Genomic DNA, 15889 nt, shown 5'->3' on the forward strand with positions numbered 1-15889 from the left:
TGTGCCTTCTTCCTTATGTCAATGTATATAGATTTTTAGGGAAAGGACGTGCTCTATGCAATTACAGTTTCCTTCTGTAAAGGAAATCTGTTAAATTATGTAAGTTATTTTCATGTATGTCAAGCTGATATGCCCTCTATTAAACTTTCACTGCTTTTTTTTAATTGTATTTTTTAGTCAAAATCATTCTGCAAACCAAATGAAGTGTGAAAAGCTTTGTGCCATACAAGCTGTAGCTTCTTCATTGCTTTTGTGATTAAAAAATGGCAACTGCTAGAGACTTCAGTTATTCTAAGTGTGATACAGCTCTGTTCTCAGATCTGTTCTGCTTGTCTGCATTTGATTACAATAGCTTTGTAACATAAAGGCATTTGCCCAAATCAGAATAGCTAACACACATTATTCTTAGACCTGTAAAAATTGTTTGTGTAGGATTTCTTCCTTACCTTTCTCTTGAAGTCCATGTTAAAACAGCTGATTTAGGAAAGTCTGTGTGTGCTTGGGGTGGGAAAGTGACTAATTGAGTGAAACTTGAGTTAAAGGAAAGATTCCCTGACAAATTCATTTACTTGGGGTGGTTTGGTTTTTTTTTTAAAGGGAGATGGAATACTTGTACCACTGAAACTGCTGCTGTGACTCCCAATTCTAGCTCCAGTAGGGCTGGCATTTAATATCTCTAGTAGAAGAGGGTTGAGGTAAAAATCTTGCTGTGACTCAAAGGACTTGGTATACATGAAGGTAACACAAAGATTTGTCCTGAATATCTCCAGTTCTGCTGAAGGGTTGCTGAAGTTTAGGCTTAAATAAGTTCCAGCTGGGTGCTGGAAACTCAAAAAAGAGCATTCAATTTAAAAGTACAGAAAATAACTGCTAACAGCTGCACTTTCACTATACACAAACTGGCAGTATATGGGAAAGTGAACTAAGATGCAAGTGCTGATGAGAGTCTGACTCACATGTTGTCTGGCCCTTAAATATTTATCTCCCACTTGCCAGAGTGCCACTACAAGTAAGGAGCATTGCTGAACCTGTTACCTTGAAATTTTATGGTACAGTTCTGAATATACAGTGCTAAAACAGTGTATATTGCTTAGGGCTATCTATCAGAGTAAATAAAAAATAGCAAGTGAAGTTACTGAAAAGACATACTGAGATGATACAACAATTCCAGGAATAATTTTTTTACTTTTCAGCTTAGATAGTTTACCCTAAACCAGATGAAGTAGTTGAAATACACATGGCAGGTTCAAGGCTGCAAAAAGTCAGAGGCACCTTCTGTGGCAGGGGCACTGAACAGGGCAGTAACTTGGTCAGGTTTCTCATCTGAAATATAACCCAGAAGTTAGAAGGGTTAGTTAATATAGTATTAGGTAAAAATAATCCCTGTAAAACACTTTCCAGACATTGAATAGAATACAGGGATTTTTTTTTTTTTTTACCTTGTAACTAAGCTTCAGGCTCTTTACATAGTAATTAGCATTTCATGAACTAAAAATTAAATAACCTAAAGCCTTCATGTGTATAAACAGGCCCATAAATCCACATACAGCCCAAGGTTCACCCAAAGGAAGGCATTTGCTAAGTTACAGGTGAACAAGCCACTTAACCATTTATAAACAAAGTTTTTATACAAGATCTTGCAACTTTTGGGGATTTTTTTTTTTGGGGGGGGGGAGGTGTTTATTTATGTGGTTTGGTTTGGTTTTAGATTTTGTTGTTGGGATTTTTTCCACTTTCAAGTTCATTTATTAGTGGTTGTTGCAGCAATGTTACAGTACCATGATCTTCTGGACTGCTCTCATCACTGCTTTCAGTGGCATCATCTGAAGTGCTCACGCTGTCTTCCTCAGATTCTTCATTACCTTGTGCTAGTCTGGAAACATTTTTCAGCATTATAAAAGCAAAGCAACTTACAATAAAAAAAACGGTATTCAGATTAAATTCCATTACCCTGGGGAACTGATTGGTCTGTTCAGATTAGAAAATTCTTTTCCTGAGTCAACATCAAATGGATCTAGAAAAAGGAGGAAAAACACACACGTTGATGAAGAAGGCATATTTTGACGGCCTGTCTTCATTTTCATTGTAAGAGAAGATTATTGACAGGGAGGGGAAGGCATAGGAAGTCTGGTTCAGCTTTCTGATAAGTTTATCATAGCTGTTTTGTTCAAAAGCAAGCGAGGTGAGAAACAACTGCCAAGTCCTGCCCTCATTCTAGTCTTTTCACTCTTTCCCATGCTTTTTGCGTCCTGTTTCTGCTGCCCGACCCTCCCTGGGGTTCAGTAGCTCTTTGCGGGTAGTGAGAGTGTACATGGAGGTTCTGGAATCTTTCGGTAAGAAAACATGGGTTTTCTCAGAATGGCTTATTTCTAAAAGGGCTATGTAGTTAGTTTGCATCTATGGAGAAGTGAAGTATAGCTGTCCAGGTTTAGCTCTTGCTGAGTAAGGGCAGGGCTAGATTTACCTTGGCTTATAGAGCTGGGGAGAACTGTTGCCTCGGAAAAGTCAAATAAGGCATGATAGCTTTGGTATTACTGTCCATCCTGAAAATACAGGGTCATGGGTGGAAGCGTGCTTTACTTGGTATAATAGCGTTGCCCCTTAAGAACTGTCTTCAGATTAGTGTAACACTAGTTGTGCTTCCACCACACAACAGGGTGATTCCATTCAGCCTAGCACGTCATGGCAAAGAGATCAAAGTTCAGAGAAACTAAAAGCTGTCTACCATCTCCTTGCAGTGTGATCCCCTGGCCTATTTTTGTGGGACTTAACCACTGTGAAAGGAAAACATTAATTAGGAGCATCTCTCTTCATATATCTTGATAATCCCATTTGGCTTGTTTTGTACTGTTTTGAATGAGACCAAGCACTCACCTGTGAATACAACCTGAAATAATGGGGTATCAAGAAGTTACTAGAAGAATTTGGGAATAAACTGTGGTACTTATTAAAGGCCATTAATTATCTTTACAGGTCTGACTTTAAACATCTTGATTAGGTACTATACAAACATGTCCATTAAAGGTCTTACTTAGGTTTACGTATAACTAACTTGCTCTCAGATGTATCCCTGTATTTCTCTTATAGTCCACCTAAATTCCTAGTCTTTTTACTTGTATCTGCTTTTAACATCTGTAGATAAAATGAAGAAGAATCATGTTTTCTTTTTACTCCGATATCCTTAATTTAATCAGGGTAGCTGCTCCACAGCTCAGCTGTGAATACACAACTATATGCATTAAATTGCTTTAGTTGTTTTCATCTTTCTAAGTTGAAAAAAATAAGCAAATTTGCTTATAAAAAGAATACGCAGTATAAAGACAGAATAACACATATCAACAAAACTCTCATCTCTACCTTGCCAATAGTTTCATGAGATTAACAGAAAAGATTGTAAGGAAACTAGTTAGGAAGAGGATGTATGTGGTGTGTCTCTGGGTTTTCTTACCTATTTCTTCGTCTTTTGTTTCTTGGACACTGGCTAAAAAATCCTGTTCAACTCTCAGCACTTCTTCCTCACAATGACAGGCTGCATATTTTTCCAAGAGATTTTTGTTTAAGTCAATAAATGCCATACCCCATTTAAATTTCCTTAGAAGAATGGTGGCTAGGTCTGGGAATCCTAAAACAGAAAATAAATCATCAGGTGTTTTTTTCAGTACGAGATTTCACTCAGTTTAAAGATTTCTAAGTTCAGTACATATCTACGTATTGCTACAATAGAGAGATGTTTGCCAGTATTTTTCAGTGTTCGGGGATTCAGATTCTTCAAAAATCTTTTCAAATTTCAGTTTAATGTGAAATACCTACCTGAATCTAAGAAAAGGTCTTTTAGTGAGCGTTATATAAAAATGTTTTGTACAGGTAATGAATGATTCAAGCTCTAGCTCCCACAGTCCTTCAGTAAGAGAGCAGCTGTACATATGGTATTTTCAGAAGACAAGATTTGTCTGCGGTACATTACAGCATGTCTCCAGTTGTCAAGAAAGTTCTGTGATGAGCCTGAAACACACCGCAAGGTTCTGTTCTTAACCAGAACCCACCCCATTAACAGGCAGCTGTTACCTCCCATTAAGACAAAGGGGCCCAGGGATTCATGCTCTGTCTTCTCTAGGTTTTTTAAACAGTTTTTCTAACATTAAGTGCCATCCTGACTAAACCAGAATCATCAGTTTATGTGTCCTGTTTAGTAGCTGACATGAACACCCCACAGATACCTTGATGCTGCCAGACAGAAGTGCTTGGAAGGAAGCTAGACAACGTGATTCCCAACTCAACAAAGTGATGGCCAGTGGGACAGCATTACAGTTCGTTTTATCGCAGATCATCTCATCTGATCTATTAAGGATGTAAGAATTGCTGGCAACACATTTCACATCAGACACATTACAGCCTACCAACAATATAAAAAGCTGCAGCAAAAGCTTCCACGCAGGACAGCTTGCATGGCCGGCCATAGTTCACAGGATTTGCAGCCAACAAGTAAGGCAGCAGCCGTAGGTAACTTCCTCTCATTTTATTAAAGGGAGTTTCTTCTAATTTGGCCCATGAGCAATCTATGACTGCAATTCCACTCTGAGCCACGACATGCCTGGAAAAAGAAACATTGCTTTATTTGAAAAAAATCTTATCATTGTATTGGTAAAGTGAGAATTACAACTGGCACTTTATACTGGGAACAAATTCACATATAACCCCCCTCCCCTTTGTCAATCAAAAAATCTTTCATAAAATAGAGGTGCAACGTGAAAGAATAACATCCTTTTCCTGTGGACATGCATATGGCAAAAAAAGTTTATCCATACATTTCAAACTGAAAGTGAAAAAATCTAGGTATAAAAATGTGACAACAGTGTGGTTAATAGAAACATTCACATTCTTAAAAGTACACCAAAATCTGGATTTACATTCTCTGCTAGCTTCTGAAGACGAATCTTTTCTCTGAGTAAATACACCTTTATAAAAATTCTACTGGCACGTTTGAAGGAAATTCTCAGCATTTCGCACAAGTAAGTTTTCTAGGTCATGCACTGTGTTGCCTAGACTCAGAACTTGCACATGGAATCATAAAAGATGCAGTAGCTGTTGGGCCGTGACCCTGATTAACCTACAAACCACACAGATTTCGCATCGGCAGCTACAGGCACTTTTTCCACCTGGTACCAGTTTGTGTACAAACGATAACCTGGTTTAATAGGAGGGCTGTGCTTCTCATGTTCATGCATCGGTGTAATGTAACAGGAAGGTCAAGTTTATGCCGTAGCGCTGTTCTGGCCCTGAATCGCAGCACAAAACATTCTCCCTAAGGCACCGTGGCGGCAGCGAGCGAGCCCTGCGCCCCGCCGGCGGCTTACCTGTCAGCCGGGGAGACGCACTGGGCGGCCAGGGGGCTGAGGACGAGGCCCGGGAACCGCTGGCGGAGCCGCAGGGTGCGGAGCAGCCCTTTCCGCGCCAGCCTCCTCCCGGTGCATTTCCTGGGGTCGCAGTGCCCGAGCTCCCACATGGCAAGAGGGCACGGGAGCTCCGCCGCCGCGGCCTGGCCCTCCACGCAGGCTGCAAACGGCAGGCGCGGGTTAGCGCCCCGCGGCCGCCCGCCCGCCCCTGGCCCCCCGCCCGTCCCGCAGCGCGCTCCCACCTCTCAGCGCGGCCTCCGCTTCCGCCGCGAAGGTGCGGAGGCCGCCGCCGCCGCTCCGCCTGCCCCGCCGGGGGACCCCGCGCCGGCCGCGCTCCATAGCTCAGTGTCGGGGCGGAGCGGCCGCTCCGTGGCCCCGCGCCCTTCCGCTACCGGCGGAAGAGGCGATGGCGGCCGCCCGGCTGCTGCTGGCGGCGCTGGGCGCGGCGCTGGGTGAGCGCGGGGGCGGGCGGGGGGCAGCGGTGGGGCCGGACCGGCCGCCCGCCGCCGCCAACGGCTCTCTGCCCGGCAGGTCCCTTCGCCTCGGCGGGGAAGATGAAGATCGTGGAGGAGCCGAACACGTTCGGGTACGTGGCCACCTGCCGGCCTTGTCCCGCCAACCCCGGGTCCCTGTGCCTGCTCCCGGCCCCGCAGCCGCTCCCGGTCCTGGCCCGAGCCCCGCTGCCGGCCCCCGCACCCCGTCCCGGCTCGGCCCCCGCTGCCGGACCGCGCCCCCGCTCCCCGCTGCCGGACCCCGCTCCCCGCTGCCGGCCCGCGCCCCCCGCTCCCCGCTGCCGGACCCCGCTGCCGGCCCCCGCTCCCCGCTGCCGGCCCCCGCTCCCCGCTGCCGGCCCGCGCTCCCCGCTGCCGGCCCGCGCTCCCCGCTGCCGGCCCGCGCTCCCCGCTGCCGGACCCCGCTCCCCGCTGCCGGACCCCGCTCCCCGCTCCCCGCTGCCGGACCCCGCTCCCCGCTGCCGGACCCCGCTCCCCGCTGCCGGACCCCGCTTCTGCTCCCTGTTCCCCGTTTGCGCGGGGCGCTCCGGAGCGGGGGCGCACGCGTGACTCGGCCCTGGCCGTGCCCCTCCCCCCTCGCAAGGCTGAACAACCCGTTCCTGCCCCAGCCCAGCCGGCTGCAGCCGAAGGTGGCCCCGTCCGCCCTGTCAGGTACGTGCCAGCGTCACCCGCTGCCCCCGATTCCGGCCTTTAGTGAAGGCCCCTTGCAGAGCAGCCTGCCTGCACTTCATGCGGGCAAAGACGAATGTCACCTGTCATTTTATGAGCGTCATGGAAAATAAGCATGGGCAAATATGTTTTATTGTGCTTCTGAAATGTTAAAACCTAGATTAACCTCTGTGGAGTTCATGCCCCAGTGCTGTTCAGATTGCTGCTGCGCTGGTACCCACACCTCCTGCGCTGCACATGCTGAGCCAGCCGCAGATCCTTCTGATCCTTAGTAAAAACTTCTTTCTTCTTGAAACAATCCTGACATCCTTGCAATTGTCATATAAAAGCCATCCCGTCATCTGATAGTACTTGGTACTCACAAACTGCTTTTAAAAAAAGTCCTGAGTGGTCTTGGAACAGGTCGTGGGAGCTCAGTTTGACACTCAAAGCCTGGGTGCTGCAATGTCAGTCCAGCCCTTTACCAAAATAAACAGGAATCTAAAATATTTTAGACCATGTATAGAGAGAGTAGATAAAATAATGAAAGCAAACTAAAAGAAAAATAAATGACAGCAAAGAGTAAGCAAAAGGAAATAACTCTTGTCTCTCAGCAAACCTTAGGCACAGACTTAAACCCTGTTCAGGTTCAGCAAATGCATTTTGGTGTGGTGACATTGAATGTGGTCATGCTTAATGTGTTCTGTCATGTTTTGTAAATATTTTTATTTATTTAGATGTATGTATGTGCATATATACATATGTATTTATAAATTCAAATCAAGTGTGGAAATTCTGCATGTGAAAAGTGAGATAGTTAGAAATGTGGTTAGTAAGAGTTATAATGCTGAATGGAAAGATGCCAAAAATAGCAGGAAAAAAGTTAGGACAGTATGCTGGAAAGCCTTCTTTCCTGCATGTGGGAGCTTATGTGTAGCCAAAAATTGTGTCTATGGAACTGGAATCTAGGAGGTGGAATGCTGTCTTGCACAATTATTTCTTTAGCGCAGAAACCTGACTTGTTCTTCTCTTCTACAAGACAGTTGGGGTAATAGTTCCTATAATGTCTCTTCCAGATCACGTGCCCAAATGATGGAGGCAAGAGTTCAATGCATTCCTCAGGGACATCCCGATTTGCTTTTCTTCCTCTGCGGGGAGAGCATCCTAATCTCTAAGGCACAGACTGCAAGCAGTAGAAGGGGCAAACCCTTTGGCCCAGCCTATGATAATCTCTAGACTGAAATGCAAGATCATACAGTCATACAAATGACATGGGAAGGAACCTGCTGGTGTCCCAGCGATTAGGGCATTCCAGAGGGCATGACTCTGGTGGTCTGATCTTCTACTTTGTAGGATTCCTTGTCTAGATCTTTGGAAGAAGTACATAGGCAGTCCTAATAGTGGGGAATTAGAATCCAGGGTGGGGTTTTATTTTAGTTGCTTTGTAGTCTCTTTTCTTCTTTCCTTACAAGTACTGCACTCCATGCAAAGTTACCTTAAGCAAGGGACACTGAAATACCCCTGTAGCACATGGCTCAGAACTTCTGGCCCTTTTTTGAATGACAAGTCACCTGTCTTAGATTCCTTCTACAGCAAGGTTGGAGTGGTTCATTCTACAAAAGTAGAATTGTAACTGCTGACCCGTCTGATGGTACAAGGTTTATCTTGTTGAATACTAACTGGATGAGACTGTGAAGTCTAACTGTGAAAAGGAGTATCTAGTTCAGGAATCTCAGTGGAACTTAAATACACAGCACTGTTGACATTCTGAGCTTTACTAGTATAAACTTGAGGAGTTTGGATGACTTTGGGGACAGACAGCTTCCAAACAAGAGTCCTAGTGATTTCAATGTTAGATTTTGGCGAGATTTGCACTGTTGATTCCTCTTATGCATCTGGCCTCCTCCTATTTGTTTGTATACAGGTTTCTTATTTATGTTGTAGAAAGAGGCTTATCTATTTCACTGAGTATTGAAGATGAAAAATGTTAAAGATGCAGAGTCGCTTAAATTTAATTAAAAAATTATTTTTCCTTGATGTCATTTTGTGGTGTTTTTAGGCCCTGCACATCTCTTTAGGCTTGCTGGCAAGTGTTTCAGTTTTGTGGAATCTACGTGAGTAATGGATTTGAAAATTTGATTCTATATATTTATTAGCAATTAACTATTTTTTTGTTTCAGTCTGAAACACTTCTTTTTTTCTTTTTATTTCAAGGTACAAGTATGAGTTTTGTCCTTTCCATAATGTCACTCAGCATGAGCAGACTTTTCGATGGAATGCCTATAGTGGGATTTTGGGGTGAGGCTTTTAGACCTTTTAAATTTTACCTGTGTTGTTAGCAGACTTTTATAGATTGTCAAAAAGGAAGCAGTTTTAAAATTATTTTTCTTTTATTTGTCAGCTTAGTTCATTGTATTTCCCAAGTCATTATGCATAAAAATACCACGTCTTGAAAAATTCAAATTTTTTTGTTGATAAATACTAAACTCCTGTTTTAGCTGGAGGCTGATACATAACCAGCGCCAACTGCAGTTGTGATATGCCCATGTGAGAAATTCAGTAATGTTTAACTACAGCTTATACTAACCAAAATTTCATGTCTGTTCACTATTTTCACTTTGAGTTGAATATAACCTTACAAAATGAAATGAGTGCTTTACGCCTAGTGGTTGTGTTAAACTTATTAAATAAAAGGTAATAAAAGACTCGGTGTAGACCCTAAGAAGTATCCCAAAGTATTCAAAGACACCAGAGTATCCAAATCATAAGACCTAAAGTAAATGTAATTATATTATAAACCAGAGAACTGCTTTAAAATTACTGCCTTTCCAACTGTTTTGTATATAGATGTCTCTTTTCCCCCCCCGCCTATGCACAATAATTCGTTAATAATCTCATTAATGAGATAATTAATGAGAGGAAAAGGTACACCAAGACGCTGAGATTATCGTTGGCTTTAGGACTAGCAGAAGTAGAGACTAGTTTTTGTGGGTGCTCTCACCAGCACTAAAAATCCTGCAGAGTTCCACAGGGTACTTGGCATCATGGAATTAATGGTGGGATTGATCTATAAGCTGTTACCTTACTGGATTTAAACATGGATTTGTAAGTGCAGAAGGTTTGCAAACTGAAAGCTGATCCAAAACTGTGCTCTCAAAGTAATGTTGATGCGCCTGCCCTATACAGCAGCCTGGATTCCATACTACGCTGTTTATAAGGTCTTGGCTGTAAGAAATGGGAATACTAAGACAATGAAAGTGAAGTATATACAATTAAATCGAACATGATATAAGGGTATTCCTGTTTTTCTTCCTGAGTGTTCACCTTTTTCTTTCCACTTACTTAAAATAAAATGGTGTCCTATTTTTTCAGAATCTGGCATGAATGGGAAATTGAGAACAACACATTTGTTGGAATGTGGATGAGGGAAGGAGACTCATGTGAAACTAAGAGCAGACAGACAAAGGTACAATAACCTAGATGATGCTAATTCAGACAGCATGACTCTCTACACACACTCGTGACACTTTACAGACTGAAACATTCCTACCTTGAAGAAGTCATAATTCAAGATATGATATAAAGATGAATTTCTGTAGGAGCTAGGTGAATGAATAGAAGAGGGAAGCTAAAATCAGGATAACGTTTTGAAGGTGTTTACTTATGTGTATTCTCACTAGTTACTTTTAACTTTTTTTTTTTCTTTGATAGAGTATTCTTTTCTGGTATTGTCACTACTGTGGAAACATAGAGTGCTTTGTAGTTTGTGTCAGGAAAAATAAAGAAACAGAGCTATTTGTTGAATTCAAGATGCCAGCCTATTGTGCTAGGAACATCCAGGGAGAAGAATTAGCCAGTTAACAGCAGCATGCTGAGGAGTTAGGTAAGGTGTTAAAACAAGAGCAGAGGGCATGCAAAGAGAATCGGGAAGGAATTGAATATATGGGAGTGACAGAGGAACCAACTCAAAGAGAAGCAGATTCTGGTGTGAGTACATTTTAAAGCAGAAGTAAAAATTCTTGCTTTGTGGAGTGGTTAAAATGTTTCTTTTCACATTCTAGCAGTCTCTGTGCCAAGTTACTATTTATCTATAAGGGTAAGGAAGGCTGGCTGAGACTTGCCCAATGTGTGGCACATGATTTGCACACATCCTTTATCCTTCTATTCATTAATGTTTTTCCATCTCCCATTTCAGTGTGTGATACAGTTTTACAAGTATAATGTATTAAACTTCACATTCGCTGGTGACATAGATTGCTATAGAGAAGAAGTTAAAGATACCGTATAGTTCACAACAGGCCTCTTTTCGTGTAGAAGATGCTTAGCTATTACTATGATGAGTGACAATACAATACTTTAGAGAGAGGGATATATATAGTTGGAGTAATAACTAATATGAAGATGGGATAAGGGACAGAATTTCTTGGCCAAGGTGAAAATACTGTAATGGAGGTGCCTTGTTAACGTCTTTATCTCCCATAGGGGCTGCAGAAAGAATTAATAGTCTTGTATGACCTTTGATACTGTGATCCATATCTTTCACTGGCATTTAGTTTTGAACAGACAGAAAATACTGGTGCTCGAAGTTGAGAGATGAAAGCAAATTTCTGCAGGCTAGATGTCTATTGTTCTCTTTATTTAGCACGATGGTCAGAACTAAAACTTAAGTGAATTGTGCTTGTGTCAGATGAGGTTCTAAATAAAGGGTGTCCTATTCACCCTCCTTTTTACTTTTATTCTTGCTGGAAATACAGTGCTTTGGACTCCAAGGAGCAATGGTGGGTGAGGGGATCATTTCCCATTAAGGGAAGCAGTTTTCACATTTGACAAAATAATCTGCAGATGTGCTTGCTATGATTCTTTTTCTGTGGATAGCAGCACTGGAAACTTTGACATGACAGTATGTACAGAGGTGCATCTGCTAGCATTGAAAGATGGCAAACTGATCTGTCAATGCTGGTCCTGTTTCACATGGAGATGCTTTGCTCATCTTTGTTTTTACTCATGTTTAGGTTCACCTTGTTTGCGGAAAGAGCAATAAATTGGCTTATGTGTCTGAGCCGAGTACTTGTGTTTACTCTCTGACATTTGAGACTCCTCTTGTGTGCCATCCTCACTCTCTTTTAGGTAAGATTAAGAAAATTATTTGTGTGGAGCAGCTGGCATGTTATGCCAACCTAAGAGTTATTTTTTAGGTTCTTTGAGGCTGTAACTTCATATAAATGAGTATTAAATGTAGCATAATATGAAGTGTATTTTAAATCCCAATTATATGATTGGGATATATGAGATAACATATAGGTATTTCTCAAATAAATTGTCATTGCTAGTATAGATCCTGTGACTGATTTGGTGGTTGGTTGTTTTTTTTTTTAACTTGGACTGGTCATAGGAATCAGCCCTGTACTATCTGCTCAATTACTTACATTACGAAAAGGGCAAGCTCAGTTAGAATGACATTCAACAAAGAAATACGAGGCCTTCTAGCTGGAAATAAGAGAAAAAATTTTGGTCAGTGGCATTATCCAGAGACTTTAAATATGTGAAGCAGAATTTAAGCTTAGCCCCAACTCTTGGCAGCAGTAGAGACAATGTACTGTACAGAAAATACGGAGTTCTTAAGACAAACATGCTTGCATGCTACTAAAGGAACACGTAACTAATGCAGGACAGCTGCTGATTTTTACACGGTTTGAGTTCCATTTTTTAGTTTATCCAACTCTGACTGAAGCACTGCAAAGGAAGTGGGATGAAGCAGAGCAGCTTCTGTATGATGAACTAGTAACTGACCAGGTTTGTTACTTTTTTCCCACCTCTTTTTGGTAAAGAACAATTACTGTCAAATAGCCAAACCTGGCTTCTGCAGTTTCTCTTTTTGGAGTGGATGTGTTTATTCTGCAGCTGGCAAATAGTATTTTTTATGCTTTGTAACTGCTATATCAACTGGTAATTGTAATGTTTTCTACAGTGAAGCTTGAGAAGTTGGACTGGCCAGTGCAAAGTACAGGTGGAGATGAGGGTCAGGTGCACTGACTATTATTGTCTTCTGGAAATTTTCTTTTTTAGGGATACAAAAAAATACTGAAAGAGATTTTTGAGGAAGCAGGACTTCTAAAAGCAACAGAAGAAAAGGAAGTTGAGAAACACAGTAAGAAAACAAGTCTGGAATTTGAAACAGTGGAGAAGTGCAGTAAGGTATAGAGCCTAGTTTTTACAATATGGAATTAAATTGCCATCTTTTTACTGTATGACAGTATCAGTGTGACAGCATTATATAAATACTCTTCGGATTCAGCTGAAATCTGTTCATGGGATTATGTTTTCTGATTTCAATATGTAACAGTCTGCATACAGAGCGATTCGATATCTTTAACTCTTAAGTCAAAACCAAACCAGCACAACTGATTGCCCCCAGTAATGGGGGTTGTGTAGGAATTAGTTTAGGTGCTTGGGATATGAACACCCTGTAAGTACTCTTGCTAGGGAATATCAGTCTGGCAGTATGAAAGAATTACTAATGAAGATAAATGTGTAACCAGCCTTGGGAATGTTGACACTCCTCTCTGTGGGTAATTACCCAGACTTGTGTCAGAAAGCACCAGCTGTTCCATGAGCAAAGGCAGAATGATCTATGCTGTGTCCATTTCTGAATGACTTTCATGTGTGTGAACAGTACTTCCGTTTCAACAGAATTGAAATGAGGAAGATAGAGGTAGAAGGTGTGCTCAGCCTGAAAGACAGCAAGCTGAACATCAAAAAAAGAGCATGGAAGGGAATTAATTCATCGTAATGCAGAAAAGAAACTGCTGTCATTTTATTTGAAAACATAGCAAATGCAAAACATCATGTAGTAATTCCTGAATATAACCAGATAAACTGTGGTTAACCTGAGTATAGTTATATAAAGATCACCATTTTGATGTTCTAATAGGAGCTGGAATATTCACCTATTTCTTTTACAGTATAGTTAACAATACAGTATTTATTATCTTTTTTCTGGCTTCATCATAGCTTAATTGACATGAAGTTGGCCATTGTGGTAACCACAGAATCTTAAGTTAATCTTTAGCTCTTTCTTGATTCGTGTGAAAACCAAAACACAATAAAAAATCAGGGCTTCTTCAAGATTTCGTGTGTGGTTTGGGTCTCTTAGTAGGTCAAGAGCTGAAGAGGGGACGAGTTTCCAGACTGTAGCATTACGATACAAAATAAAATAAGGCTGGTCCTGTAGCAAACTAATGAAAACAATTTTGTGCTACGATAAAATGCTAGTTAGAGGATAGATCAAAAATTATTACAGAAAGCACCTGAAGGCTTGGGAAAAGCTGGCTCCTGTTTTGGCAACATAGAAATCTATCTTTTTATACAATTTGCACCTTGTTCTTGGAATAAGCAGTTTCTTTTTAAGATTTTTTTAAGTCAAAAGCTGTAACAGCAGTGGTCAGTCCCATTGTTTTTTATAAACCCCCATTTTATGGTTGCATTTGGAGACTGGGAGACCATTTTAAAATTATTTTCTTTCTTAGGAATACAAGCTACTTTCTAAAGAAATAAAAAAACTTAAAGATTTATTAAATCAGCACGGTATTGCATACAAAGGAAATTCTGGTGAGTTTTTTTGGTATCGTTCTTTTTCTTTATTGCCTATTCAGAATGTGAATACCCAAATACTGTTTTCAGTTACAGCAAGGATTAAATGACCTGTCATATATGGAGGTAAAATTCAGTAGACATATTTTTTAATAAGTACTTAAGGTCTTGATTCCAGCTCAAGAGGACTTGTTTTGTCCCCAGGAAATCTGTTTCAGCTTTATTGGGAAGTTTTGTCTGCTGTTTTAAGTGAAGTTCATCTGCGGTATTTAAGGTGCCAAAGGAAGTTGGTGTTACAGCATTTGTAGCACATCAGCATGTTTTAAGTAACTCCACTTTCTGCATAGTCAACCACAAGCCCTGACTTCCTCAAGAACACTTGAAATGGTCTCTGTGTTTGTTTGGATTGGTTTTATCTTTCTTAGTCACTGTTTTTTTTCTCTCTGATTCTGTTAGGTAAGCACCATATCATATGCAGTTTTTAGAAGGAAAGACTGTTTGGTGCTGTATCTGGATTGATTCCAGACAAATTGTTCTTGCTTTTGTTGTTGGGTTGGGCTTTTTTGTCCCATCCATCCCTACCCCCCTTCCAGCCCATCATGCCCGTTATTACATGAGCTGTTTGTCTAAGGGGGATTTAATTTCCCTGAATATATATATTTACACTTTTCATGTTCAGAATTGGCACCTCAAGAGAACAGTGAAACTTAGAACTAATTAAATTAACTTAAAATTAGTGACATATTTATTTTTATCTTTTTGTTTTGAGAAACTAACTTTGTTTTTTAAAATTGGTGACTTTCTTCTCTAGGGAAAACTCATCATATTAGCATTTTTGTAAAACATTTTATCTGCATGTTTAAACTATTAACTATGTAATTTGCACAGTATTTCTGCCTGTTTGGTAGTTCATTTTAATTATTGCAGATTAGAACTGTATAATCAAAACCAGAATTCACAGCTTACCATAGATGACCTATTTCAAAACTATTTAGTGAATTCTGTGACAAAGATGTTATGGTGTTTAAAAGCGGAAATAACTGATGTCTTTAAATATTACAGCTGAAAATACCAGTGTTGAACATGGAAGTCACAAGCTGGCAACTGCAGTGACAACTGTTCTTAATGGCTCAAAGGATGACGAGCACCTGCACGGTGATACAGGAGTTTGGAATGACACAGTATGAAGAAAGTTGAGCAGTAAACAGCAAGTTCATACGGAATGTCAAGCAAGTTGAGTGTGTTTATCGTGTCACCAAGATGATTTACCTTCTGCAAATATGCTTGAGTTTCTGCCCCAAAGCCAAGGGAAGGTGACAGTGTTGAGGGTGTTATAAACGATAACAATTAAAACTATTTTATTTTGGATTCGATCAATTTAGGTTGAGAAACAATAAGCAAAAAAGCGCTGGGTGCGCGGAGAACTCAATTGGTTCCACCACACGCACACCTGAGTCCTAAAAGCAGCATCTTTTATGCCCGGATCTTGACCAATCCCTTCTCGCCCATGTTCGTCCTGCCCTCTCCCCACCGGGCCGTTAGGGTACGCCTTCTCCTCCTACTGGCTCTCCTTTGGCGTGCTTTTCCAAATCTCAAGGTCTTGGCCTCCTTCGGCGGGCCTTCCCTGCCATGGTTTCGCTTTCCTTATCTCCCTCGGCGGGCTTTTCCAGCAGCGATTGCCTCAGGGGAAGGGGGAGCCATCACATTGTCTTAAAGGAGAACCACACGCGCCCACTCACCACGACT

At 41.5% G+C, this 15889-nt stretch overlaps 2 protein-coding genes across 2 annotated transcripts; one reads left to right on the forward strand and one right to left on the reverse strand.

The window, feature by feature from the left end:
* Positions 1-200: 200 nt before the first annotated feature.
* Positions 201-5765, reverse strand: TSR3 (TSR3 ribosome maturation factor). Its single transcript, XM_056337134.1, has 7 exons — positions 5636-5765; positions 5355-5553; positions 4398-4591; positions 3449-3622; positions 1951-2014; positions 1779-1873; positions 201-1323 (listed from the first exon to the last, which is right to left on the reverse strand). The coding sequence occupies exons 1-7, from the start codon at positions 5730-5732 to the stop codon at positions 1247-1249; spliced, it is 900 nt and encodes a 299-aa protein (XP_056193109.1). The 5' UTR covers positions 5733-5765; the 3' UTR covers positions 201-1246.
* On the forward strand, positions 5760-15514 carry GNPTG (N-acetylglucosamine-1-phosphate transferase subunit gamma). The gene is made up of 11 exons (XM_056337135.1): positions 5760-5845; positions 5925-5979; positions 6489-6556; positions 8613-8667; positions 8768-8851; positions 9926-10019; positions 11566-11680; positions 12264-12346; positions 12620-12748; positions 14080-14161; positions 15206-15514. Exons 1-11 carry the CDS (start codon positions 5800-5802, stop codon positions 15328-15330), a joined length of 936 nt encoding a protein of 311 aa, XP_056193110.1. The 5' UTR covers positions 5760-5799; the 3' UTR covers positions 15331-15514.
* The last annotated feature ends 375 nt before the right edge of the window (positions 15515-15889 follow it).

The sequence above is a fragment of the Falco biarmicus genome, chromosome 4 (genome assembly GCF_023638135.1).
Source record: "Falco biarmicus isolate bFalBia1 chromosome 4, bFalBia1.pri, whole genome shotgun sequence".
Classification (NCBI taxonomy): domain Eukaryota; kingdom Metazoa; phylum Chordata; class Aves; order Falconiformes; family Falconidae; genus Falco; species Falco biarmicus.

Coding starts and splice junctions, on each gene's coding strand:
- TSR3 (XM_056337134.1), bottom strand. CDS start 5,732: ATGGAGCGCGGCCGGCGCGGGGTCCCCCGGCGGGGCAGGCGGAGCGGC. Junction 2,015..3,448: donor AACAAAAGACGAAGAAATAG/GTAAGAAAACCC, acceptor TCCTTTTTCTAG/ATCCATTTGATGTTGACTCA. Junction 1,324..1,778: donor GAGCAGTCCAGAAGATCATG/GTACTGTAACAT, acceptor GTTATATTTCAG/ATGAGAAACCTGACCAAGTT.
- GNPTG (XM_056337135.1), top strand. CDS start 5,800: ATGGCGGCCGCCCGGCTGCTGCTGGCGGCGCTGGGCGCGGCGCTGG. Junction 6,557..8,612: donor GGCCCCGTCCGCCCTGTCAG/GTACGTGCCAGC, acceptor TGGTGTTTTTAG/GCCCTGCACATCTCTTTAGG. Junction 14,162..15,205: donor TGCATACAAAGGAAATTCTG/GTGAGTTTTTTT, acceptor TAAATATTACAG/CTGAAAATACCAGTGTTGAA.